The 25,950-nt window shown below is 40.1% G+C and overlaps 2 protein-coding genes across 4 annotated transcripts; one reads left to right on the top strand and one right to left on the bottom strand.

The window, feature by feature from the left end:
* Positions 1 to 13,296: 13,296 nt before the first annotated feature.
* On the bottom strand, positions 13,297 to 18,551 carry sele (selectin E). 3 transcript variants are annotated; one of them, XM_036141274.1, is made up of 17 exons: positions 18,517 to 18,551; positions 18,335 to 18,414; positions 17,825 to 18,229; positions 17,613 to 17,717; positions 17,323 to 17,514; positions 17,033 to 17,224; positions 16,713 to 16,901; positions 16,436 to 16,612; positions 16,084 to 16,263; positions 15,807 to 15,983; positions 15,455 to 15,634; positions 15,178 to 15,354; positions 14,826 to 15,005; positions 14,534 to 14,719; positions 14,264 to 14,443; positions 14,018 to 14,150; positions 13,297 to 13,916 (listed from the first exon to the last, which is right to left on the bottom strand). In XM_036141274.1, the coding sequence occupies exons 2-17, from the start codon at positions 18,372 to 18,374 to the stop codon at positions 13,856 to 13,858; spliced, it is 2,754 nt and encodes a 917-aa protein (XP_035997167.1). In that variant the 5' UTR covers positions 18,375 to 18,414; positions 18,517 to 18,551; the 3' UTR covers positions 13,297 to 13,855. The 3 variants fall into 3 exon arrangements, with proteins under 3 accessions (XP_035997167.1, XP_035997168.1, XP_035997169.1); XM_036141275.1 differs by having other exon boundaries at positions 13,297 to 13,913; XM_036141276.1 differs by lacking the exon at positions 16,436 to 16,612 and having other exon boundaries at positions 16,084 to 16,187; positions 16,817 to 16,901.
* A 5,450-nt stretch (positions 18,552 to 24,001) lies between these two features.
* Positions 24,002 to 24,894, top strand: si:dkey-51e6.1 (Ocnus domain-containing protein). The gene is made up of 3 exons (XM_012864775.3): positions 24,002 to 24,251; positions 24,524 to 24,648; positions 24,729 to 24,894. The coding sequence occupies exons 1-3, from the start codon at positions 24,038 to 24,040 to the stop codon at positions 24,819 to 24,821; spliced, it is 432 nt and encodes a 143-aa protein (XP_012720229.1). The 5' UTR covers positions 24,002 to 24,037; the 3' UTR covers positions 24,822 to 24,894.
* Positions 24,895 to 25,950: the final 1,056 nt, after the last annotated feature.

Here is a 25,950-nt window from a genome sequence, read left to right as displayed (position 1 = left end):
TCCCTGTCTCCAAACCTTTGCTGCCCCCGTGGGATTTGATGGTGGTTCTGGAAGGGCTCAAAGGGCCCCCTTTTGAGCCATTGTTGGGGACCAGTCTTAAACATCTGTCTCTTAAGACAGTGCTGTTACTGGCTCTGGCCTCTGCGAAACGAGTCAGCGACATTCATGCGCTCTCTGTGAACCCCGCATGTACTCGGTTCGACCCGGGGTACACGCGTATGGTTCTGAAACCCAACCCAGCTTTTGTTCCTAAAGTAGTTGGTTCTTGTTCACCGATCGAGCTGGCGGCGTTCTCCGCTTCCCCCGGTGAACAGCGAGCGCACATGTTGTGCCCTGTTCGGGCCGTACGCTCTTATATGGACAGGACACAGAACATCAGGAGGAGTGATCAGCTCTTTGTCTCCTGGGCGGAGCCCCGTAAGGGACAGCCGATCACAAAGCAGCGCCTCGCCCACTGGGTGGTAGAGGCTATAGCTTTGGCGTATGAAAGCAGGGGTCTGCAGCCCCCGGCGGGTTTACGTGCACACTCTACCCGCGGGATGGCCGCGTCCTGGGCTTTATTCAGGGGAGTGTCCGTTCAGGACATTTGTTCGGCAGCGAGTTGGTCCTCGCCTCTGACTTTTGTGCGGTTCTACATGCTTGACGTGTCCAGACCGTGCGTGGCCAGTGCGGTCCTGAAGTCATAACGGAACTTATGGACCTTCCCCATACGGCCGGTTCTTGTTCGATAAGCTGTCTGGCAATACGGGAGCTACCATATCCCATAGCGAGACACCGAGTGAATATTATGAAAAAGAACGTTTGGTTATCTAACATAACCCCAGTTCTTAGAATAATATGAGCGAGGTGTCTCGCCAGACAACCCTTCTTGCTGGGCGGTGAGAAGAGGTTTGCTTGTTGAATTGAAGTGACGTGATCTGCGCACGCTTTAGTAGTCGGGGCTACTGGGCGTGGCTTAAGACGAGCACTTTCACCGGCCAATCAGGATTGGCAGATTGAGATAAATGCTTCTATCAGGGCTGCAGGAGGCTGCATCCCATAGCGAGACACCTCGCTCATATTATTCTAAGAACTGGGGTTATGTTAGATAACCAAACGTTCTACATCATTAAGTTGTCTAGAATTTCTAGTTGGGAACAGATTGCTATAGTTTTCTGTGCCTTCTGATGAGAAGAGAGTTGAATTGTATGAAAATATTGCTTAACTTCTATTAAAAAAACTTTAAAGTCCGGCTTTTTTTTTAGAAATTTAAATTTATGCAAGTGAAATTTGGCTAACAAAATTAAAAGATTGATAAGGAAAGGTTTGGGAAACATTTTATCTTGCAGTTGAAAGCCAAATAAAATGTTTTTCCAATGAAGCTGAAAATTTTTCATAACATTTGAATTCACATAGTTGCAGAAGTGTAGCCAAAACATCTTAGAGTATGGACACAACCAGAACAAATGTGTTACAGTTTCTGGGAGAAAATCACAAAAAGTACAGTTCACAGGAATATCATGTTTAAACTTTTTTAGGTAGTCTTTCACAGGATAAATCCTGTGAATGAGTTTGAATGAGACTTCCTTCACCTTGTTAGTGAGGAGAAAGTGATTAGGTAACAGCCATGTACGTTTCCAGGACACATCAGATACAAATCGGGTCCAATATGATATAACAGCAGGAACAGTGGTCATTTCTTTCTGAAAGAGGGATCTGATTGACTTATTGTTCTTACGTAGAGATGAGGTGAGACATATTTTTCCAACAAAAGAGTCCATGGGAGTCAGAGAGGGAGATGAAGAAGAATTAAGTCTAGGCCTCTGTCTGTATAACATGCAAATCCCAGATGAAATAGCACCAAAAACCTTTGCGTATTCTCCAGAAGAAATGGGGAGGTCAAATTTAGAGAGAAACCCCTCATAACTCAATAATGTGCCATTGTCATCAAACAGTTGATCAACCAGAGTAATTTCATGCCTGAACCAAGAATCCAAGAACAATGATCTTTTCTTGTATAGGATGTCCTTATTGTTCCAAATAAAATACCGATGAGGCGATAAGTTGTGTTTGTAGATAAGTGACCATGACAAAAAAGCCTGACGGTGAAAATTAGAGAGATTGACAGGAAGTTTATGTACATCAAAATTACACATCAGGAAGAAGGTTAAACCCCCAAATTTTGAAAAAATGTGATGGGGAATAGTATTCCATATAGAAGTTTGAGATGCGAAGAACTGGCGAATCCAATTTATTTTGAAAGTGTTAAGGTGGAGAAAGATAAACAGTTAAGCCCTCCATTTTCGTACGAGTTAATTAAAGTAGATTTTCGAATGTAATGGATTCTATTCCTCCAAACAAAGTTAAAGAGCAATTTTTCTATTTCTTTTTCAGCACCTTTATCAAGATCTAAAGCCTGAGCAGCATAAGTGAGCCTAGAGATGCCTTCAGCCTTACTAAGTAGAATACGACCTCGTAGTGAGAGATCCCTGACCAACCACTGATTAAGTTTCTTTTTAGCTTTTAGAATTAAAGGCTCAAAATTTACGGAGCTACGATTTTTTTGTTCTTTTGTAATGGTTATGCCCAAATAAACAACCTTGTTTTTAACTGGAATGCCTTCAATTGACGTCTCTGTGCAATCTTTAACTGCCATAATTTCACATTTGTTGAGATTCAGATGCAGACCAGAAGCTTTTGAGAAACCATTTATTACTTGGATCGCTAATGGAACTTGATCCTTGTCCTTTAAGAACAGGGTAGTGTCATCAGCCAGTTGTGTTAGGATAAGTTCTTTTTCAGCAACAATTAACCCTTTCAGAGGACTCGTTTTAATATGGTCTGCCAGAAGCTGAGCTACCAAAAGAAACAGGTAGGGGGAGACAGGACACCCCTGTCTGATTCCTCTGCTAATGTTAAATCTAGGAGAGGAGCCATTCTTTAATTTGATAGAACTGTTGTTGTTTCGATATAGAGTTTTGATAATCGTTATAAATAGCTTTCCAAATCCAAACTTTTCTAAACTTTGAAATATAAAACCATGTTCTACAGTGTCAAAAGCCTTATAGAAGTCTAAAAATAAAATAAATCCATTATCAGAAACAAAATCAGGATAATCTAAAATATCAAGAACAAGTCTTATATTATTCGTGATATGCCGATTTTTCATAAATCCTGATTGAGTTTCGTCAATGATTGAATGAAGGACTGATTTTAATCTTTTAGCGATCACCAAGGCTAATATTTTATAGTCGGTATTAAGAAGACAAATCGGTCGCCAATTATCAAGAAATAAAGGGTTTTTGTTGGGTTTCGGTATAAGTGTGGTTAAGCCCTGTGTAAGAGTTGCTGGCAGAGAGACATTTTTAATGCTTTCATTGAAAACCTCTAGTAAAAAAGGGGCGAGGTTATTAGAAAAGTTTTTATAGAATTCGGCACTTAGACCATCGGTGCCAGGGGATTTGTTGGTTTTGAGATGTGCAATAGCATCAAGAATTTCATGAATGGTGATTGGTTCCTCACAACGTTTCTGGTCGATATTAGAAATCGGTTTCACTATTAAATTATTTAATAAGGAATCAATTGAGGCTTGACAGAGGTTAGAACGATACAGATTCTCATAAAAAGAACAACAGTATTTAGCAATATTATCGGGGTTATCAGTTGTTGAGTTGTTAATTTTTAGTCTGCTAATAGAATTATTGACAGCATTATGTTTTTTAAGATTGAAAAAGTAATGGGTATTTTGTTCTCCTTCTTCCATCCATTTTTTTCTTGATCTAACAAAAGCACCTTTACTTTTATTTATATATATATTGTCTAACTTAATTTGTAATTCAGCTAATTCTTGTTGTTTTAAATCACTTAAAGTGGAAGGATTTGAATAAGACATCTCAACAATTCTGGAAATTATATAATTTTCTTCTGCTCTAATAGTTTTGATCCTATTACTACTAAATTTTCTTAAGAATTTGCCAGCTTCAAATTTGAACAATTCCCAATTAAGGTTATAGCGAGCATCTACATGAGCTTTAGACCAGTATTGATTTAATAACGTTGATATACTTGCAGAGACTTCTTCAAATTGCAGTAAGGAACTGTTCATTTTCCAGTATGATGGTGAGTAAAAAGACTGTTTTTTGTCTGAAAAATTTAAAATTAATTCAATAGCTTTGTGGTCAGTAAGAGGAGTAGGAAGTATTTTAACAGTTACATTCTCCTTGTTTACTGTGTTTGATATTAACCAGAAATCAATTCTGGACATTCTAGTTGAGGATTTATTATTCCAAGTGAATATATAGTCATGAGGATGGATAGCTCTCCAGATATCAGTCAAGTTGAATTTTTCCATAAAGGATTTGACAGTTGAGTTAGAGGCATTAGGTCTGCTTGGAGGCCATTTATCAAGATCCCCATCAAGAACAGTATTAAAATCTCCTCCTATGATAATTATAGCTTTGGGGAATTTCTTCAACCATTCTAAAAAAAAAAATCTCTATTAAGTGAAATAGTTTATCATTCTCTCCTTTGTTGTTGTAACCATAAATATTAGCACAAATGAAGCAATGGTTTTAAAGAGAAAAAACTTGACAGATATAGTGTCCCATTAGGTCACATTCAGAAGCAATAATATTTCCCTTAAATCTATGTTTTAACGTCATAACTCCTGCAGAATGCTCAGAACCATGAGAAAACCAAATGGAATTTCCCCATTGGGCTTTCCAAAAATTAACATCAGAAACAACTGAATGACACTCCTGAAAGAAACAAAAATCAGGATTGACATTTTTGGCAAATAGAAATAAAGCTTTCCTTTTTAACATATTACGCATCCCCCTGGCATTGAGAGAAATAAATGAAAGATTTAACATTTAGAGAACAAGAAAAAAGTGCTCGGTCAGAGAAGGTGAATAGTAACATAAACATCGTGGACCAGCACCTTATTAAGGAACTAAATATTATTTGGCAGTAGAATATACATTCTTAGAACAAAAGAGTGATCCAAGCAGGATATTTAAACTCCAGATTACTCCTCCACTGGGTCAAAAGCTGCAGGAATCTCTACGCCATTGATGAAACCGCGACCACCTACAAAATATGCTGATTTCCCCTCTTTTCGAGCTTTCTGGATGGACGGCCATAGTTTCTGTCGGAAGTCGCGGTCTTCTTTGCACAGATCTTCGGTAAAACGGAGACCATTTTTTTTTAGAAAGTCGTTGCCTTTAGCTGCTTTCCATATGTAATCTCGGTACCTTCTGGCGACAAAACGAATGATAATAGGTCGAGGACGGGAGCTGCCGGTGAATATTTTTCCAGCACGGTGAGCAACATCAATAAAGAGCTGAAGCCTCTCTTTTTCCCTCGGCAGAATTTCCTGGCAGACCTGGGTCACCTCCGTCACCACGTCCTCCTTCTCCTTCTCGGGGACGCCGTGAAGTCTGAGGTTCCAACGGCGACTGTAGCGCTCCAGCTCGGTAACACGAATCGAACAAGCTGTGGTGTTTTTTTCAGTGAGCTCTACACGTTTTTCAATGCAGTCAACCTTCTTTTTAAAAAGTTCCATTTGCTCAAGCATATTTCCCAACTTCATTTCCAGTGCATCACTTCTTGTGTTGATCAGGTTAGCAAGCATGGTAATGGGATCTTCAGTGTTTGGGTTGCTTGTTGTTCGAGGAATACTAGGAGAAGGTTTCTTGGCAGCTGGAGACTTACTTGGTGTAACCGGGAGCGGAGGAAATTCATCCTCCTCAGCATCTGTTTGTGGCTCCATGCCAGTGTAGTTATGGTCGTCAGTAGCAGGCGTGGTAGTTGTGAGCGACTTATGCTCATTGGCTCTTTTCTGGGCAGCTTTTCGCATTTTCTTTCAAAATGAGTAGTAAAATTTGATAAGAATCAAATTCTTCTTAAAGTGTTATTCGGGGAATCTATCATATAATTGCCATTTAATGTTCTGGTACTGAGAGCACGATGCAATATGTCTTACATGTCCGCCATCTTGTCCGGACTCCCGCGGCTGCGTCCTTCGAAGGACGCATTTTAAGGCCGGTGACGTCACAGCAATGCGCGGAGGCTGTCCCATTTGGCCAAAATTCTGAGGATGCTTAAAATGCAGCCTTCAAATGCGTCCTCCTTTTCCCCGAATTCCGAGGATGCACCGCTACCATCCTTAGTGGCCTCGCCTGCCATAAGATTTCCCGAGGTGCTTTGCTCGCTTTTTTTTTTAGTAGTTGAAGAAAAAAAAGAAAGAAGGCGGATTTTCATCAAGACTGGAAAGCAGCAGCAGCGCTGGCAGTAGTGCGTAGTACAGCTTTAAATGTAAGTAGTTTGTTTTTATTTTATTTTTTAACTGAACATTATTAAAATACATGACGGTAACGGAGCCACCGGAATTTGTAGGACCAGCTAAAGCTAAAGCTTAGAGCTAATCTGTTGATACGAGACGTTCAACAACATTAAAAGCCTTCATAAAAATGTCACAATTTTTTATTTTAACCTACATCTTATTGTAGCTGCGCTGATAACTGTGTCCCTCACAAATTCGATCAATTTATTCTCATGCAGTTTATTACAAATGATTAGAACTGTCAAAGCTTAATGCAGCTGAAGAAATAACATCAGTCCAGCTGTACTGGGCTGTTAATACTGCAAACGTTTTGTTTGAATACTCAATAACGTATAGTTAATTTACAGCACAGTATAATAAGGTTTAAAGTATAATTCACTTGAAGAACAATACCGGCGTAATTATACAGAACAGTCATTTTGCCTGTTGACATAACAGAAATATGCTTTACATGTCATTTTGTTCTAGGCAGCAGGGAGCATACAGAGGAGTTGATAAAACTCTGTGGGCAAAATGACCACCTCTTTACCAGGGGCCAAAAACACTGCCGCAGTCGGATGGAGGTAAGAGTTGAGACATAATTCCATATACATGTTGCATTTGTATGTAAAAGTCACACAAGTTCAAAGAAGTCCTGTTCAAACACCAACGTACAAATATAATCTTTTGATCACATCAAATGATGCCCAGATGTCACTTTTTTAATCTTATAGTTGTGATATTAGTGACCCTTGTGTGTTTATCTCTTCTCATTTCTCTTGTTTAGAACAATCCTGCAAAAAACGGGCCTGGAAGGTGAAGTTGAGCCACAACAGGCCAAAAAAAAGTGGGACAACTTGAAAAAAAAAAATACAAAGGACGTTCAGGTTTGGCTAATGTAAATACACACACATATTTTATATATATATATATATATATATATATATATATATATATATATATATATATATATATATATATATATATATATATATGAAACACTCCTTTTTTCTAGCTTTAAAGAAACACTACAGAAAATTGCATCTGTTGACACAAATTGTTTTCCTCTACTTTAGGAATGCAAAGATCCAGGGACAGGGCAGGGGGTCAGTGGGAAGCCTACTACTGCCACCTGGCCATGGTTTATCCTCAGGTTCTGTGTTGCTGTTATTGTTAAATTAAATTAATAAATTGTTTATAAAAGTTATTGTTGTTTGTGTGTTCTTAAAGTCTTTTAACCTTTTACTGTAATGATTTGTGATGAGAGAACCCAGAAGTAAGCCGGACACTGAGCTGGAACTTAAAAAAGGGTTTTAATAACAAAATCCAGGTGGCAAAAGGCAGACTCAAAAAACAGGACAGGCACGGACTGACAGACAGGCAGGATGGATACAAAAATAATCAGAGGCTGGAGAGGGCTTACCGCAGACTGGCATGAGGGATACACACAAGACGTTCCAGCAACAAACAAACAACTAAGGCAGGCTTAAATAGGAAAATGGAACAGGTGAGAAGGGCGGGACCAATTAACCAAAACAGGTGAAAGCAATAGAGGGAACATACAGACTAATAAAGAGAGTAAGACCAAGACTAATGAACACATCAAAAACAACACAACACAGAAATAAATCCTAACACAGAAAAGTTGACTAACTGAAAATAACCTAAACCACAACAGAACGTTACATTTACATTATCTGTTTCATCACTTCTTTACAATTTAAGTAAACTTAGAACAACTCCTCAGTGACAACATCAATTTATTTTTAGAGAAACAAGTATCTACAATAAACTATCAAAAACATTTTAACTATTTACAGAAGATATAAAATTAAGTACTACAACTATTTACAGAAGATATAAAATTAACTACTACAATTATTTACAGAAGATATAAAATTAACTCATACATTCAGACATACATACATATATACATACATACATACATATATATATATATATACAATTTGGACAGAGCAGGAGTCCCCGGTGGTGCTGCTGGACTGGATGGGATGCCACACAGATGACCTTGGAGTCTTCTGACTGCGAGTGGGACATCATCTTGGGGATGGGGGATGCCTCTCTACACTGTTCACCACATCGTCCATCAGGGTTTGCAGGGCTGACCCAACTGACCGCTGCCATGTTCCTAAAAATGTTTAAGAAGATGCAGAAAATGACTTTACTACAACTGTTTTCATAACCCTTACATGAGAAAAGCTAAAAAGTGATTATACTTGCCATCTAAATGTAATCGTGGTCGGGTAGACCCTCCTCCAGGGCAAACACCTCGGCAGACAGCTGGTCCCGCCAGGGAGCACCACTGACTGCCTCCAACACGTTCTCCCCCTCCTCATCCTCTGGCATGTCGTCCTGCACTTCATCGTCTGGGGCCATGATGTCACCGGCTCCTAGGCAGATGAGGTGCATTTAAGTTGATGCAGCAGTACATCGGCCTTGTCTGGATAGAGACATGAAGATTAAGAACAACAGGATTAGATGATAGCAATTTCATTTTAGCTGATATAATTCTAGTGAATGTTAACCGCTTAACGCCTGGTGTTGCTAATTTGTGACCAAACAATTCTGGCCTTTACTTATTTTACTTCATCTAGATCCACTATTTAACTTTTTTTTTTTTACGTTATATATTTAGATTTATTTTTCCTGTATTATTTTTTCGTTATATAATTACAAATAAAATCAGGCAGTAAGGGGATAACAATTTAGGCATATAATGATTTATTTCTCAATATTACAGTTTGGCTTCTCAACACAACATTAGTGATAGTGAAATTAGTGATTTAAGTCAGTTATTTACAGGGTTTGTACACATTTAACTATTCAATTCAAATTACTAAAGTTACAAACATAAGCTTATATCAAGTCTTACAAATAAATATAACATTTTATATTTAAACATATTCGTCAATCTGCTGACAAGCGTTTGTTTAATAACTGGTATATTATGATCATTAGCAGGCCCCTGTGGGTGAAAATAATAGCAGGTAAATGTTACCTCTCCACTGCGCTCCCAGCCTGAGAAAAATTCGTCGCCGGTTTTACTGCCGCCGAAGCCATCTAACCCGACTCTCCTCCTCTAATAACAAGTAATTAAAAAAAATAATTCAATATCCATTTTTTTGCGTCGTTTATCGGCGCTGGTGCTGGTTTTCCCCGGGCTTGGGGTAGACGTGATGACGTCGTGTCGCAACCAGGAAGTGCTCCAAAGGCTAGACCGTCCCATTTACCAACGTCCCATTTACCAACGGCTAAATGGGCCGTTGGTAAATGGGACGGTCTAGCCTTTGGAGCACTTCCTGGTTGCGACACGACGTCATCACGTCTACCCCAAGCCCGGGGAAAACCCAGGGCCTCCTCCGGAGCATCCTCCGAGGGCTGGGTCCTCCTAAGGCTGAGTAGGCTGGGTCCTTCGAAGGATGCAGCCGCCGAATTGAGACACAGCTCACTGCTATTGTTTTCCTCCGGGTTTTTCGCGCATGTGCGACTGGTAGGCAAAAGGCGAACACAATGGCGGACGCAAACAGAGAAACTGCTCAACTAACACTATGCTGTAGCAGCCGCTTCTCCGGCCTGTGTAGCGATCGCCACCTCCCCTCCGCCGCTATTTAAGTAGAACAATGACTAGAGCAGAATTAAGTTGTATTTACCGGATATGAAGTGTAGACTGCAAATTCTGTCGTAGTATGTTGGCTCCCCCAGTCCATTGGGAGTGTCTGCCTGCGCTCTTTTCATTGAAATTATCCATTTCTTTCTTCGTCCTTCCTCCTTCGGTAAACGACAGAAACGTACATCCAACGATTTGGAATGCCTCTCTGTGCAACCGGGAGCGCAACAAGTCGTAGGCATTGCTTAGATTCCTAAAATAAACGAACTAAAAGTACGCTCTAAATCACCCGTTTTGTCATGTAGTAGACGAGAACAGTACTGTTTGTGTCTACACGCCGGACGTAGCGCTGACGTCACGCGTGAACTACCCTATTGTCTGATTGTGTCATGTGATGTAAACAAAATGACCGCTACTTCGTTTGCTTCGTTAGCTTAGCTAGCTTTAAGGCTGTGTCCACTGCAAGTGCTGAGAGGTGTTTCTCGTCCCTCCGTCGTATCAAGACCTATCTGAGATCAACAGTGACCCAGAAAAGACTAAATAGCTTGATGTGCGCCCACACACACACACACACAGGGATCTTTTGACCACAGTGGATGCTTTGAGGATAGGACTTCATCCAGCATAATGACAGACGGAGACACATTTTCGGGAATATTTAGAGCAGGGGTGAGTTTGACTTTTCTTTTTAAAGTATTTTTATTCTGTAAATATTGTGTTAGCTGTAATATAATGATTGTAGGTGGAAATAAATCTGGGGCGTGTGTGCTGGAACGTCAGAAAAAAAGTTAAATAAATGGGTAGTTCACTTTCATCCGGGTTTTTCGCGCATGCGCGCCGGACTGATGGGCCCGACCAATTTGAAATGCATTCTGCGGTCCATGGGAGGAACCACAACGAGAACACATAGATCAAAGTGCCACTGGATATACAATACATTTATTTAATTTGTAGCTCTTTGGTTTATGAAGCAGTTGTGTAAAACAAAATACCTAATACTTTTGGTCTAATAAAAATGTTGATATTATATTCTAACCACATTGCCCACCCCTAAATACAGGTGTACCAGAATTAAAACTTCTGCCATTATTACTGAAGCACTGGCACCCCCATTTTATGAACAAGTTGGTGGTAGAGATGAGGACGAAACCATTCACCCTAATAGCCGACGGATCCAATGACACAGGTATTTCCCTTCTTTGCATAATATGTAATCATTTTAACCACGTTTGTCTTAGATGACTTTATTGTCTCATTGCAGGAGTTGAAAAAATGAACCCTCTCACAGTACGGATCTTTGTAAAAGAAAAACTTATTCAGAGCTTCCTTGGGATGCGCACAACAAGTGGGAAAAAGTTTGAATCTGCAGAGGCCATCTTCACCAAAATATCCCAAAACTATGGAAGAAAAGGACATTATCGTGTTGTGTTTACAATTGGTTTACATTTGTCAATATTGGTAACCCCTTTTTTTGAAAGCTTTGCAGTTTCAAAACTTACATCGGCTCTCACGGTTTATTGTTGTGTGTGAATGACAAGAGACCACAACAAATAAATCAGCCGTACCTCGAGGGAACGTAAAAACCTTTGCGAGGGAACGCAAACGTTTTTGCGAGGTAACGCAAAAAAATAAATAAATGTACACAATAATAACAGTGGAAATAATATTTATCCCCGCATCCTCTGCACTCTGCTCATTGCATCACTGCATTGTTACCCCAATCTGTCCTCTTGTTTATAATGTATTTAAAAGTGTTCTCTGGGCTAATGCAGAATGTTTTTGATTATGACAACATATTATTACTACATTACTGTGTTATTTCATTGTTGTATAAGTAAGCACATATGAGCATTGTACAACCCAGAGTGAAATTCCTCATATGTGTACACATACCTGGCAAAAAAGGCAAGGCAAGGCAAGTTTATTCATACAGTACTTTTCAGGAACAAGACATTCAAAGTGCTGTACGTGAACAAAAAAAAAACATTACAGACATTCATAGGAAAAAACAAAGGAATAAGCTAAATAGATCCTTGACTAGAATTCTTTCACACATTAAATAACATTCATAAAACTTCTAAGAAAGCAACAGTTTCAGTTCTCTGTTCTGACATTACTGACACTACAGCTAAAACAGAAAGCAGGGAAAAATCACAGTGGAGGCGGTGTGTGTGTGTGTGTGTGTGTGTGTGTGTGTGTGTGTGTGTGTGTGTGTGTGTCTGTGAACTGTGATAGCACTTGCAGACAGTGCACTCTGTTCAAGATCACAGATGACACAGGGCGTCTTCTTTACATAACATCCAGGATAAATTAAGATTGCTGGGGAGCCAATTTAGATAATAGTATTTGACTCTGCCGTAGGAAAATCTACAGCAGGGGTCACCAACATTTTTGAAACTGAGAGCTTCTTCATTGGTGTTGTGTCATATAAAGGGCTACGAGTACTAGAGGAGCGAAAGTTGAGCTTAATGTCATGTAAAAATAATAACATGTTTCAGGCTTTGTTGTAGATATTGTCATTTTTAAATAATTGCAAGTGTGATTAAACAAGAAGAGTAATGGAATAAAAAAAAGTTTTGGTGGTGGACTGTGTTTTCTTCAGAACAGGCTCGTTGGCACCACATGTGGTCCTCGAGGGCTGCTCGGTGCTCTTGGGCACTATGTTGGGGACCCCTGACCTAGGGTATGCAGGAATTTACCCCAGAACTTACACTGGATTTCCACTAACTCTGCTTTCTGAAACCGGGCTGTTCCTCATCAAGTGATAATCAGCAAGGTAAGGGAAAACGGGACATATTCACATTTCAAGTGAAAAGCGTGAGAATCAATCTGGATAACACACAGACATGCAACAACTACACAGTCTCACCCTGTGGCATATCCATCTAGTTGGAATAATTTGTGGATTACGTCAAATTAGCTTTGTTGAAGAAGTAGGTTTGAGTTCAGCTGCATGTTGGGTGCACTGAAGCAGATGATTGCCCAGGATGGCTCTAAAGTCTAAAGCATGAACTGTCACTGGCGAGTTGACTGATCATTCAATCAGTTTAATTCATTACTGATTCCCTTAAGTGTAAAACAAGTTGTGTTAAAGCAAACAAATACGGTAAAAGGATCAACCACGGATGATATGAAAGAGATGTCTGAGGTGTTGTGGAGACAAATGGAAATTGGGCCAGCGGGCTGATAAGACAATAGGCCTGGATCTGGTGGAGTTATGTAAAGAATATTTTGTATTGGCTGTGAACTTTGACTTCTACTCTTCCGGTCATTTGCCAAAAGTGCTGACAAATGCAGTGTTCTCTAAAACAAAGTGCTGATTCTTTTTGAAACAGTATACTTAAGCAGAACGTTTTCCTTCCTGGCAAAAACATCTCAGTATAATTCATCTGCTCCTGTCAACAGGACAGGATGACTGTCATCAATCAGCATGGGAAAAGTTTTATTTAGACACATTGATGACTTACCTAACAAACATGGTCAGGCATTTGTGTAGTTTAACTTTATACTTAAAATAGAAACAAACCTGACCTATTATGTAAGACGTGATGATCGGAGCACAATAAGGATTACATTTTGACATTTTGTAGTATTTAATGAGGTTTATTTGCACATAAAAAAGACTTGCCCATATATGCACATATGCAGATTAACTTGGGGGCTATAAGAGTAATTGTTGTTAAATCACTTCTATATTTAATATTCAGAAATAGAGACCCTATAAATACATACTATATAAATAATTTACATTCCACCCACAATCTTTTGCAACATTCACAGTAAGATCAAAATCACACATTTCCAGCATGCTGATAGAGCTGTAGAACAATATGTTCTATATTAAACTCCCATTGGGAGAAAATCCACACATGTTGCACCCATTCTTAAATCATGTTGTTAAAGAATTATTTCTGAATAGCTGTGGTTTAGATAAGGCTGTCAACGCTGTTTTTGTAGACCTGAAGCGGCTCCTCCAAGTCAGAGCTGCTGTAAGGATAAAAGATAAGCAGAAAGCAAGGTGAGTTCTGTGATTCTTCAAAATAAAAATTTGACTTGTTAAACAAATGAGATAAGGACGTTAAAGGTACCTGTTCAGCTCAAACTTAGAGGCTTTCTGCTTCATTCTTTTCAAAATCCACATGGTCAAAGCCATACCGGATGCTAAGGCAGTGCCCCCTGCTGCCATACCACTGGCAACGACAGTGGAAGAAGCTGAAGGAGCTGTGGAAACATTATGAAATGTAAGTAATGAGACCAAATTTAAACTCAGTTGTGTGTTTTAAACCACAAATTCTTCTCCCATTAGAATATTTTATATCTTCCATTTTCTTTACCTTGACAAGTGGGTTTCTTTCCAGTCCAGCTGCCATGGCGATCACAGGTCAGTATCTCATGTCCATCTAATGAGAAATCCTGATTGCATGTGAAGGAGCACTGAGAGTTGAAAACTGGCTGCCTCTCTGAGCAATTAACATGTCCGTTTTCAGGAGCATCAAGAAGAAGGCATCTGACAGCTGGAGAATGATGAGAAAATATATTTAAAGATTTTACCTTTGAGGCAACTAATCTCAAATCTGCATGCAGGTCGATGTTTTTATTCATACCGCTGCAGGTAGGTGTGGCCTCACTCCAATGTCCATCTTGACTGCAAGTAGTGGTGTTTGCCCCCAGCAGCTCAAAGCCTGGTTCACAGCTGAAGCTGCAGGTGGAGCTGGGACGCAGGTCAGTTAGAGGTTTGCTGCAGTCTGCAATCATGTTAGCTCCCTCAACTGGATTCTGACAGGTGATGGCTAATGCAGGAGGATATAAAATGTATGTTTAGTGAAAAGTCTTCTTTGATGCATAGAAGGTGACAGAATTCTAAAGAAGGTGTACATTCCCAAATTCATCTCTCACCTTCACAGTGCGGCGCCTGCTCACTCCATTCAGCTGCTGCTGTGCATGTCAGCGTGCTCGGTCCCACCAATCGATAGCCAGGAGCGCATTTAAAGCTGCAGGACTTGGAATAGCTGAACCTCATGTCTTCGCAAGTAATGAAACCATTGCTTGGATCCTTAAGAGCAGAACACTGGACAGCTGCAAGATGAAACCAATGTAATTAAAACAAGCTTTTTAATAAAATCCCATCCCTTAGTGACAAAAAAGGTAACATAGTTTTAACATGAGTTAAGCTATGAAACCATGCTAGGTAAATGTAATATACCATTAAGACATGGCTTATGTTGTGTATAAGATAAGCCATCCATACCTTTGCAGGAAGGCTTGGCATCGCTCCACTTTCCATCTTCTAAACACTGAATGCTTTGCTCTCCCTGCAGCTCATAGCCTGGTTCACAGCTGAAGTTGCAGGTGGAGTTGGATTGCAATAATTTGCTGCACTGTAGGATCAGGTGATCTCCTGTTCCAGGGTTCTGGCAAGTGATGGCTATCATAAAGAAAAAAATATTACAAATAGTTTTGAAATATATTTTGTTCAAGACTGAGTTTAATTTTTCTTGAAGTTGTGCAGATTTTATGTGTCTCACCTTCACAGTGTGGCGCCTGCTCACTCCATTCAGCTGCTGCTGTGCATGTCAGCGTGCTCGGTCCCACCAGCCGATAGCCAGGAGCGCATTTAAAGCTGCAGGACTTGGAATAGCTGAACCTCATGTCTTCGCAAGTAATGAAACCATTTCCTGGATCCTTAAGAACAGAACACTGGATAGCTGCAAGATGAAACCAATAAAATTTAAACAAGCTTTTTAATAAAATCCCATCCCTTAGTGACAAAAAAGGCAACATACTTTTAACAAGATTGAAGCTATGAAACCATGCAAGGTAAATGTAATATACCATTAAGACATGGCTTATGTTGTGAATAAGATAAGCCATCCATACCTTTGCAGGAAGGCTTGGCATCGCTCCACTTTCCATCTTCTAAACACTGAATGCTTTGCTCTCCCTGCAGCTTATAGCCTGGTTCACAGCTGAAGTTGCAGGTGGAGTTGGATTGCAATGATTTGCTGCACTGTAGGATCAGGTGATCTCCTGTTCCAGGGTTCTGGCAAGTGATGGCTATCATAAAGAAAAAAATATTACAAATAGTTTTGAAATATATTTTGTTCAAGACTGAGTTTAATTTTTCTTGAAGTTGTGCAGATTTTATGTGTCTCACCTTCACAGTGTGGCGCCTGCTCACTCCATTCAGCTGCTGCTGTGCATGTCAGCGTGCTCGGTCCCACCAGCCGATAGCCAGGAGCGCATTTAAAGCTGCAGGACTTGGAATAGCTGAACCTCATGTCTTCACAAGTAATGAAACCATTGCTTGGATCCTTAAGAGCAGAACACTGGACAGCTGCAAGATGAAACCAATGTAATTAAAACAAGCTTTTTAATAAAATCCCATCCCTTAGTGACAAAAAAGGTAACATAGTTTTAACATGAGTTAAGCTATGAAACCATGCTAGGTAAATGTAATATACCATTAAGACATGGCTTATGTAGTGTATAAGATAAGCCATCCATACCTTTGCAGGAAGGCTTGGCATCACTCCACTTTCCATCTTCTAAACACTGAATGCTTTGCTCTCCCTGCAGCTCATAGCCTGGTTCACAGCTGAAGTTGCAGGTGGAGTTGGATTGCAATGATTTGCTGCACTGTAGGATCAGGTGATCTCCTGTTCCAGGGTTCTGGCAAGTGATGGCTGTCAAAAAGAAAAAAACATTAAAAATAGTTTTGAAATGTATTTTGTTCAAGATTGGGTTAAATTTTTCTTAAAGTTGTGCAGATTTTATGTGTCTCACCTTCACAGTGCGGCGCCTGCTCACTCCATTCAGCTGCTGCTGTGCATGTGAGCGTGCTCGGTCCCACCAAGCGATAGCCAGGGACACATCGGAAGCTGCAGGACTTTCCGTAGCTAAAGCTCAGGTTTGCATCATCTTCACAGGTAATATAACCATTGTCTGGATTCTGGAGGGAGGGGCACTGAACCGCTGAATTGAAGAGAGCAGAAAAACATGTCAATAAGAGATTTTCAGTAGGTATTGAAGGCAATAGTGTTAGTTGAATCACCACATCAAATCTACATTTAAGTTTTTAAACTACGGAATATCAGTGGACATACCGACACATGATGGCTTTGGTGCGCTCCACTTTCCTGATGATTCACATTTCACCGTCCTGGAGGAAGACTCATCCAGCTTGTATCCCTCCTTACAGGTAAATTCACAGCTGGAACGATAACTGAATTTTCCCAGGGGATCAGAGCAGTTCATTGATCCTCTTGCAGGAGCAGACAAGTCTTGGCACTGAACCACTGCAGGTAACAAGACAGAAAACAAATTAGGACCTTTTATTTGTTAAAAAGAAACATATACCTGAGTAATTGCAGCTTTCCACTACAGTTCAACTTACATTCACATTTGGGAGACTGCATTGACCAGTTCCCTGTTGCAAGACATCTTTGAGGTTCAGACACACTTAGCTTGTATCCTTCCTCACAGGAATAGTGGCACAAAGAGTCATAGGAGAAGTTCCCGTAATCATGAGTGCACTCTACACCTCCTTTTTGGGGTCTGATCACTTCCTCTTTGTTACATTGTACAACTGCAAGAAGAGCATAATAAATGTAGATGTCATATGCTTCAAGAATAAACAAATGTGAAGCAAAACTAGATACAATACAGTACGGTACATCTTCTCACCTTGCTCACACCTATTTCCATAAAAACCTGGATTGCATTTACACACGTGGCTGTTGATGGTCTCCACGCATTCACCATGGAGGCATGAGTCAGTTTTACAGGCAGCTGTCAAAAATGTAAATACATTAGATCAATTTGAATCTCAAAATTTTATGTTTTAGTGATGATTTCATGATATAACCAAAACTATATAAAAAAAAGTGCGTTCTCACCTGTGTAGCACAAGGCAGTCTTGCGTTTTGTGCACCTCTCATCGTTCCATTTTCCTTCGTCTGTTTCCCTCTTGATGTACATCTCAACACAATCCTCGGGTTGTCCGGACAGTTGTCCCTTCTGGCCATTATTTGGTTCATTTGTTGCCCAGTTGCTTGCCTCTGCTGTCAGTGGCTTGTTGGTCCCAACCCAAGTCCAGACGTCATTAACTTTACGGATTCCAATCCAGTAGTAGCCACTTTTCCTCGGCAGTGAGCTTTTCAGGTGCCCAATCTCCTCTTGGTTCTGGATTGCCACCATGTCTGTGTAATTTGTCCTGCACCATTTTCTAGCGGATTCCCAATCCATTACCTCATCTGAGTAGTGGTATGACCAGCCCTCTACACTAGTCCACAGGCACAGCACTGAGACAGAGAACAGAGATGCGTGTTAGACTGTGGGTCAGAAGGAATGCATTAAAACTGTATTTACAAAAGGTAAAAATTTTTGTTTAGATTATATTTACATACTTGAACAAAAAAAGACCAACTGCAGTGATGAGGCAGACATCTTTATATCCACTCTTCTGAAATGATCCAAAGATGAATTTCTGTTGTAATAAATCAAAACATGCATTAGGATAAAACAATGCCAAACTATCTAATAGCGACCTAATCAGACCCCAAAAAGAAAATATATCCACTGAACTTACAGTTTTAGGTGTGATGGCTGAAGAGCTTTCAGAGTTTTTTGATTCTCCTGAAATGATTCTGAACTTCATCTGCTGAGGAGCCTGTTTTTATACCCTCCCCTGATCCCGTCCAGGTTTCCTGGAAGCTTTCCTCCCAGCGAAGCATTTCCACGGAATTTCCCCCAACGTCACATCTCCTTTCTCTTCTGAATTATCAAGAAACCTGTTTCATTTCTGCCTCCCTATTTTTGACTTTTGGAGAAAATAAATATTTAGTTCTAAGTAGGGATGACACACGGATTTTTTTGCTGGTAACAGAACATTTTTCTCCCATTGTCAGACATGTACTGTAGAATGTATTCCTGCTGCTTTAAACCTCACAGCAATTTACAGATCAAATTAATATTAATAACGTGGCTTTTTAAAAAAAAATCTTCTTAACTCCTAAAGCACATTTTTAGAATCTGCCTGTATTGTCCTCGTGGAGGAAACTTTTTGATTAGCACCAGTATGCATTTGATGAGGAGATTCTGACTATGAGACAAAGCTATAAATGAAGTGTAATATTAGTCTGACAAATGTCACAGAAAAAAAGTATTCAGCTTGGTGTCATGTCAATGTACCCCAGCTGGTCTACAGCAGCTCAGGATTGACAGTGGTTCCTGGTGGTGGCTTAGTGGATACAAGATGTCCTGAGTTATTAAGGTAGAGATGTGTGCTTTAATCATTGGGCATGGCAAGACCTATGATCCTGAAGGCTGTGTAAGGGCGGCTCACATTCAGCTCTCTGAGTTAGTGGATGACAGGAAGCTGCTGATGGCTTATTTTATGGATCTCACTTTTTTGTTGGTTGACGGCATGTTTATTGCCCAGGTGAGTCCACCTGCACAGAAGGTCAAGTTTGATGTGAATGCAACATGATGAAATTATGAGTTCTGTAATAAGCTTTGTATCATCTGGTGGCTCCAGAAAAGTATCCTGGCAAAGGTACCCAACTGCTGAACCAGGAAGTAAACCAGGTGGACCACACCACCCAGTATACAATTTTTTACCTTCAAAATGGAAGGTTTCCGGGTGAGAGGTGACAGGTTGGCAGGACCAGTTTCAGGAGCAATGTCTTCCAACATTTCATCGATATCAGGTCAATAGGATGATAAATAAAAATGCCTTCCTAATACCTTCCCATCTGCATAAACAGTACAGTGCTTCTTACTTGATTCTTTCCTTATTTTATATTTACCTACCAAGCAGTCAGACATCCTTGCATTCTTTCAAAGTGGAGCTCTGTTTGAATTTGACGGGGGACTTTTTGATTTGCAAAGGACATATTCTGGAAAACATATCTACAGTAAAGTTATTCTATACATTATGGAATTCTGGACAACATCTTGTTTCATAAACAATTTGTGATGATCAATAGGTTAGTAAATAAAGCTGCCTTTCTGATACATTACCGATCTACACAAACAGTATTGTGTATCTTTCTTCAGTCTTTTGTTATTCTTTTATATTTTCCTTCCAAGTAGCCAGAGACCCTTGCATTCTTTCAAAGCAGAGCTCTGTTTGAATTTCACAGGAGACTTTACTTATTCACAAAGGACATATTCTGGAACACCACGTCTCCAGTAAAATTGTTCTCTGCATTATCGTTTTCTTAAATTGTCTTTTTCCATAAACAAATTGAACTGAACCCATTTTAGCCTAAACGTCAGGCATTTCATTAATGCCAACCAATATAAAGATGTGAACCACCAGAAGATGCATGAATGCTAACATATGTTTCACAATTCCAAAACAAAATTTCCAGTACGAGGATGTCATCGTGCAAACAGGTTATGCAAAAAGAATGCTGACTGTTTGATAAGTTCCCTTGGGGACGTGAACGGCGCGGCTAATGCAGGAGCAGAGGCGCCTGCAGGCAGACTTTTTCTCCCAGTGACAGTTCACATCCTTCCTCTTTGGCGCGAGGCGCTGGACAATAGCTTCTGCACCTTGACACCTCACAACCCCTGCCTCTGTCCCAGAAAAACAATATCAACTCCTTGATTAACTCGCACAGGGCTGCATCCTGGGGAAAAACTAGGTTTCAGAGTGACTTGATACAATTGAAACAGATTGATCTCGTTGCAGATTTAACTCAGGAGTGTCCATCCATTTAGGTACATGCTTAATCCTTGCAGGATAGTAGGGGAGGTGGTACCTAATGCATGTCTGTGGTCTGTGAGAGTCTAGACAAAACCTACACACGGAAGTGGCATGCTCAAATATTCTTTATATTTGAACCCTGCACCTTCTTGCTGTAAGGCAACAGGGGTAATAACTGCTCCAATGAGTATCTATGACTTGGATTAGGCTTTATCACTTGTGTTTATATGGGTGATCTCATAACAACTGTAGCATTGAAAATGTGGTTTATTTATGCAGGGAAACTAAAACAAACAAACAGATGCTCAAATTTAACACAGACATCGTGTTGCACGACAAGCCGTTTCCAAAAATGTGTGTTCGAAGACAATGGCCTATTTTTGTTGTCTTCTTTGGAGTTCATCCCAATGCTACAAGACAAGATGGAATGCTTGGCAAGATCATGGAGGAAAGGGTTTAAACAGGAAAGGTCATTGGATATTTTGTGGGGTGACTTTGGCTCAGTGGGTGGAGTAGTGTTTTGCAATCGGAAGGTGGTGGATTCGGTTCCAGTTTCCCCTTGTCACATGCCAAAGTGTCCCTGGGAAAGTCATTTAACCCAAAGTTGCCTACCATTCTATGTGTCAGCATATGAATGTGTTGAGTGAACGTGTAAAATGCTTTAAGTGGTCATTTACCTTTAATATTTTCTGTTTGCAAAATTGCACTTGGAGCCACAACTACATCTCAAATTAACTTTGATCTTAATCTAATGCTGTGTCATGGACAACAAAGTCCACAAATGTCAAAACTAGTGCAGGACGGGAGGAAAACAATCTCATTTTAAAAGTGTGGCTAACAGATTTGGCTATCAGTTGTCTGCTTTATTCCATCGAATGATACAACAAAATGTTTGGAAGTGCTTTGCTGATGCTTACAGCAGCCAAAAAAAATGTCAAATCAACAGGGATATTTTACTAATATACAATACATCTTGCATATATAAAACGCTTGCTGCTTAATTGCTTAATTTAAAATGGTGCCTTGCAAAAGTGTTACTACCATAAGCCACCAACTGGGTCGGCCTCTCTGGTGCAGCTCTCAACTGGTTTAAATCCTACTTAAAGGACAGGGAATATTTTGTTTCAGTGGGTAACTTTACAACCCAGACGACAGAAATTACTTGTGGGGTTCCCCAAGGGTCCATCCTGGGTCCCCTCCTATTCAATATCTACATGCTCCCTCTGGCTCAGATCATAAAAAACAACAACATCAGCTACCATAACTATGCAGACGACACACAGCTTTACATCACCATGTCACCAGGTGACTATGAACCAGTTCAAGCACTGAGGAAATGTTTAGAAGAAATCAATGCCTGGATGTGCCAAAATTTTCTTCAATTGAATAAAAACAAAACTGAAGTAATAATATTTGGACCAATAGAGGAGAGATCAAAAGTTAGCACGCAGCTTCAGTCGCTTCAGCTAGGAACCACTGATCAGGCCCGGAATCTGGGAGTAGTGATGGACTCAGACCTGAACCTTCAAAAGCATCTAAAGACAATTACAAGCTCAGCTTTCTATCACCTGAAGAACATTTCCAGGATTAAAGGACTAATGTCACAGCAGGATCTGGAAAAACTAATCCATGCGTTTATTTTTAGTCGAATAGATTACTGCAACGGTGTTTTTACAGGTCTGCCTAAAAAGTGGATCAGACAGCTGCAGCTGATCCAGAACGCTGCTGCCCGCGTCCTCACTAAGACTAAGAAAGTAGAGCACATCACCCCAGTTCTAAAGTCCTTACACTGGCTCCCTGTATCTCAGAGAATAGACTTTAAAATACTTCTGTTAGTCTATAAATCCCTGAATGGCTTAGCACCTAAATACATCACAGACTTGTCATCAGTGTATCAACCCTCCAGACCACTCAGGTCTTATGGCTTCAGTCTACTCTGCATACCTAGAACCAGAACCAAACACGGAGAAGCAGCATTTAGTTCCTATGCTCCACTTATGTGGAACAAACTTCCAGAAAACTGTAAAAGTGTGGAAAGCCTGAGTTCCTTTAAATCAAGGTTAAAAACCCATTTGTTTAGGATTGCCTTTGACTGTTCAAATTGAACTGTATTGTAGAAACATCATTAGTTCAACTTTGTAGTCCAACTGTTTTTAATCTTTGCTTTCAGTTTCTATTGTCCCATGTTCTATTTTGTTTCTACATTTTATTCCTACTTGCTTTTATTCTGTTTTATTTTCCTATATTTTAATCACGTAAAGCACATTGCATTGTCTAAGTACTGAAATGTGCTATACAAATAAATTTGCCTTGCCTTGCCAATCTGCAACTGTGACGAATTGCACCTAGCTATTTGTGGTTACTCCTTTTCCTGAGAACTGAATGATTAACTGTTAAAGTTTTTCTGTATAACCAAACTGCTAGTTTATGATGTTAAAGGTCACATTGCAGAATGTCTCCGCCCTTTCTTAGTTATTTAAACCTGACATTTACAAATTTCTGATGCATGCTGCATGTGTACAGTTTGTAAAAGTGCTTGTTGAAAAGTTGTGTGTCTCCTTAATTTAGGTTTTTCAAGCATATCATTTTATAAGGCAAAAAAAAAGACATATGAACAGTTGTGCTTTAAAGAATTTAGAGGTTTGTGAACCTGCAATCTCATGAAGATACCAAGAAACATACCAGGTAGGTCACTAATAAAGTAGTTGTGGAGAGATTTAAAGCAGGCTTAGATAATAAAACTATATCTTGAAAGAACATCTTTAAGAGGCTGCAAATGACTGCGATTCACATTTCAGAAGGAAAATAACCCTAAAGAAAACCCCATACAGACAATAGAATGGTAAAAGTCCGTACTTAAAGCTAAGTGTGTCTGAACCTTAAATAATTAAAAGGTAATGAATTGTTAAGAGGGGCTAGAAATGGCATTTAGAGCCCCTCTTAACCGACAAGTGTTAAGAATATTAGTCTCCAGATTTCCAAAACTGGCAGAGACACATTTCAAATGACATGCTGGATTATTTTTAGCAAAAGGTTTTCTTTAGGGAAATGACTCAGGGTACAGAACGCAAGCAGAACCATTTAAATATTAATCAAAATGTTTTTTTTTTTTTTTTTTTTACAAAAATATCATAATGGCCTCCATTTCCAGGCGATTCGCAATCACAAACTGTTTTAGTTTGTTCTTAAATAAGATCTAAATGAAATATTTAAGTGTGTAGTTGTGACGTGAAAAAGTTCAAGACTGATTGAGAGAAGGGGAAATGGGTCCTGATCTCACCACAAGGGGTCCCCAGAGTGCGCCGGCAACACCTTGCAAGGAAATCGCACAAAGTTATAAATGCCCTGTACCTTTAAGACCGGAAATAGAACTCCTGTCCCAAATAAAGGCAATCGCATGAACGCATTATGCTCTGCGCTTGGCAGACTTGTCGTCAGTCGGAGTTTAACAGGCAGTTGTAGTAGAGCAATGGCAGGCGCTCTGGCGAATATTCCCGATGTGGAGATTGATCCCGAGGGAACCTTTAAATACATACTGCTCAGAGTGAAAGTAAAAGATGGCGATGCGCAGAAAGACGTAGTGCGAGGCACTAAGAGTGCCGAGTACCACAGTAAGTTTATGAGCTGCAGGTTTGCTGCGAGAGGAGCGCCAAGATGGTCTCAGCTTGATTTATTGCGCAAAATCAAAACGGTCTGTGCGCCAAAACATTCAGCAGCACAAATGTTAGCATGCTTTCCAGAAAGAAAAAGGCAGACTATGGCTTTAGGAGCTCTTAATATGAACTAATTATACCCCAAAAAGCACATTTCCTCATACACAGCGTTTACTTGAAGGTTACGTGAGTTGAGCCATATAAACCATTTTTTTATGCTTCCTTCACAGACCACATATTCGAGAAGGTCAGTCCTGCTCTGGAGGCCTTAGGGATGGAGTGTAAATGCCTCGGAGGAGGGAAGATAGAGCACAACAACAAGGACAAGAAGATCAGGGTGTTTGGAGAATCGACTGTGAGTTCATTTGAATTCACCGATATGAAAATAATTTTCTTTTTAAAACGTATTTTGAGTACTTCCTTGCTTATTTCCAGGCCTTTGGGAAAGCAGACCACGCCGCGTCTGTGGAGAAGCTGAAAACTGTCTTCAGTGACTACGAGGTCACTTGGTCCGATGACAAAAAATAAGAGCCTTCTTCTTATTTGCTTATTCATCGGCTGCCTTTATGACAATAAACCACATAATAATGTGTCAACCCTCTGCTTTTTGTTATCTAATTTAAAAACACCATTAAATCCTTTTTAAAGAATGGTGAAACCCCTCTTGTATAATCTCTTGACACATTTTTAAGGTTTTCACGATGTTCGTCATTTTCATTTAGTTATTTTTGCCTCGTATTTCTTTCCATTGGCATCACTTCATATGAACTGGGAGTTTGTTTGCCATGGGTAAAGTCCATACAGGAAGGTGTGAGCAAGCTGGAATCACTAACACATCCTGCAGGGCTGAGGGAAAGTGTATTGTTTATGAAGCCAGAGACAGATAAGAATAACTTTTTTTTTTTGTCTTTGCATTTTGGTTGGCCACTCTCACTTGTTGGGTGAGGTAATGAACTTTTTAAAAAAATAGTTTGCAAAGAAGAAAATGAAAGTGTTTCAGGAGTAGTTTTTTTCCAAGACCAACTCAGGTTTCTCCGACCATGTTCAACGGCGGGTTAAACCAAGCAGACTCGAGAGGAGTTTTTAGCAAATGCACTACTTTTCAGTGATTGGTGAAAAATTAGAACAATGCCAAAGCTACCAGTACCTGGTTTAATGACCATGGTATCCCTGTTCTTAATTGGCCAGCAAACTCGCCGGACCTTCACCCCATAAAAAAATCTATGGCGTGTGAAGAGGAAGATGTGATACGCCAGACCTAACAATGCAGAACAGCTGAATGCCACTATCAGAATCTGGGCTCTCATAACACCTGCGTAGTGCCACAGACTGATGGACTCCATGCCACGCCGCATTGCTGCAGTAATCCAGGGAAAAGGAGCCCCAACTAAGTAGTGAGTGCTGTACATGGTCATACTTTTCATATTCGTACTTTTCCAGCCAAACTGAGTAGGGTTGGTGGAACTGCGGGTTGTGTGAGCAAACGCCTCAAAAGTCAGCAGTAAACATATCAAGAGATTGGCATCCATCCAAACCAACAGGCCAGACAAGCAGCTTGGAAGGCCTGTGGGATTTCAGGAGGAGCTGCACAGATCCACTGCTCAGGTGGAAGATTGTCAATAGGAAAACTATGCCATGCACTTCACAAACAGACTTG

The sequence above is a fragment of the Fundulus heteroclitus genome, chromosome 9 (genome assembly GCF_011125445.2).
Source record: "Fundulus heteroclitus isolate FHET01 chromosome 9, MU-UCD_Fhet_4.1, whole genome shotgun sequence".
NCBI classification, from domain to species: Eukaryota; Metazoa; Chordata; class Actinopteri; order Cyprinodontiformes; family Fundulidae; genus Fundulus; species Fundulus heteroclitus.
Note: the sequence above shows the minus strand (reverse complement) of the source record. Positions and strands in the feature narration are given on the sequence as shown.